This window comes from Phalaenopsis equestris, unplaced genomic scaffold, assembly GCF_001263595.1.
Source record: "Phalaenopsis equestris unplaced genomic scaffold, ASM126359v1 Scaffold197072, whole genome shotgun sequence".
NCBI classification, from domain to species: Eukaryota; Viridiplantae; Streptophyta; class Magnoliopsida; order Asparagales; family Orchidaceae; genus Phalaenopsis; species Phalaenopsis equestris.
The window spans coordinates 1-1,806 of NW_018217021.1; the positions used below are offsets into that span (position 1 = coordinate 1).

A 1,806-nucleotide genomic window follows, 5' to 3' on the forward strand; every position below is an offset into this window, starting at 1 on the left:
TTTTAACCAATACAAATGAGTAGCTTGTGTTTCAAATCTAATATACTAAATCGACTCAATTTCCCTTTATTTTTATACATAAAATCTAAAGGATTGTGTCCTGATATGTTTAGTTAGATAAATGAGTCAAATCCGCTAGGTCCCTGTATGCAGTCAACGCCGCTCGGCTCCTGTCGAAATCCCATGGTTATGACAGGCCTTGAAAGCAAGCTCCTTGGCGGCGATGCGCAGAAATTTACGCCCTTCCTCCTCTTCTCCTGCTTAGTTGCTTCCTCCGGCGGCCTCTTGTTCGGCTACGATCTCGGCATCTCAGGTAACCCATTTCATCTCCTCCCATTTTTCTCATCTCTAATCTCAACATTCTGGATGAAATCGCCCAGCTGGAGTTACCTCTACGGACTCTTTCCTCAAGCAATTCTTCCCCGGCGTCTACACCGCCATGAAACAGGGAGACAATATCAGTAACTACTGCAAGTTCGACAGCCAGCTGCTTTCCCTCTTCACTTCCTCACTCTACTTCGCCGGCCTTTTCGCCTCACTCTTTTCCCCCCAAGTCACCAATAGATCAGGCTGCCGGTTTTCCATGCGCGCCGGCGGTGCCTTCTTCTTCGCCGGCGCCGCCATCGGTGCTATTGCAGTTAACATTCATATGCTCATCTTTAGTCGCCTGCTTCTAGGGTTTGGCGTTGGTTTCACCAATCAGGTTTTCTGTAATACTTTACCTAACACCTAAAGTTTGTAACTTTGTTCTAAAGATCTCATCTTTTTTAACAGTCCGTTCCCTTATACTTGTCGGAGATGTCTCCGCCAAGCTACAGAGGAGCAATCTTCAACGTCTTTGAAGTATGCATCAATGGGGGAATCCTCCTCGCCAATCTCATTAACTACACTACACAGAAAATCGAAGCTGGCTGGGGTTGGAGGCTCTCCCTCGGCCTCGCTGCAATCCCCGCCGCATTCCTCGCCGCCGGCACATTCTTCATATCAGACACTCCCACAAGCATAATCCGGCGTGGCGGCGATCGCCAACAACTGTCGCATGTTCTGCAGCAGATCCGAGGAAGAACCGACGCCACCAAAGAGATCAATGACCTCCTCCACGCGGCCGAGCCCACTTCGTCTTCCACCATGGATTCATGGCGCAGAATTGTTCGACGAAATTACCGGCCCCAATTGCTGATGGCTTTCGCTCTGCCCATCTTCCAGCAATTAACGGGCATCAACTTGCTGACCTACTATGCTCCAACGATGTTCCGTTCAGCGGGGCTTGAGGAGAGTGCCTCCCTGCTATCAGCATTGATAACGAGACTCACTGCGACGGCCTGCAACCTGATTTCCATGGCGGCAGTCGACAAGTTTGGGCGGCGGACTTTCTTCATCATCGGCGGAGTCCAAATGTTGATTTCGCAGGCTGTAGTGGGGGCAATCATGGCGGCGAAGCTGGGAGATCAGGGGGCCCTGAAGAGCGAGTATGCGAAGGTGATGCTATTGTTTATGAGTTTATATGTAGCAGGGTTTGGATGGTCGTGGGGGCCCTTGCCATGGCTAGTGTCGGAGATGTTTTCTGTGGAGATAAGGTGTGTGATGCAGAGCATAGTGGTGATGGGAGGGTTCTTGTTTAATGGTTTGATAGCGCAGAGCTTGCTGTCGATGCTGTGTGTTATGAAATGGGGGATCTTCTTCTTCTTCGGGGGATGGATTTTGTTGATGACTGCATTTGTGTTCTTGTTCTTGCCGGAGATGGCGAATGTGCCGGTTGAGGAGATGGGAGGGGTGTGGAGAGGGCATTGGTATTGGAACAAGTTT

At 50.1% G+C, this 1,806-nt stretch overlaps 1 protein-coding gene across 1 annotated transcript; it reads left to right on the forward strand.

The window, feature by feature from the left end:
- Positions 1-113: 113 nt before the first annotated feature.
- LOC110035274 (hexose carrier protein HEX6-like) lies at positions 114-1,806 on the forward strand (the record flags this gene model as incomplete). The annotated part of the gene is given in 3 exon segments (XM_020739505.1): positions 114-313; positions 381-703; positions 775-1,806. Coding segments are annotated over 3 exon segments (1,521 nt in total), but the record flags the coding sequence as incomplete, so codon positions are not given.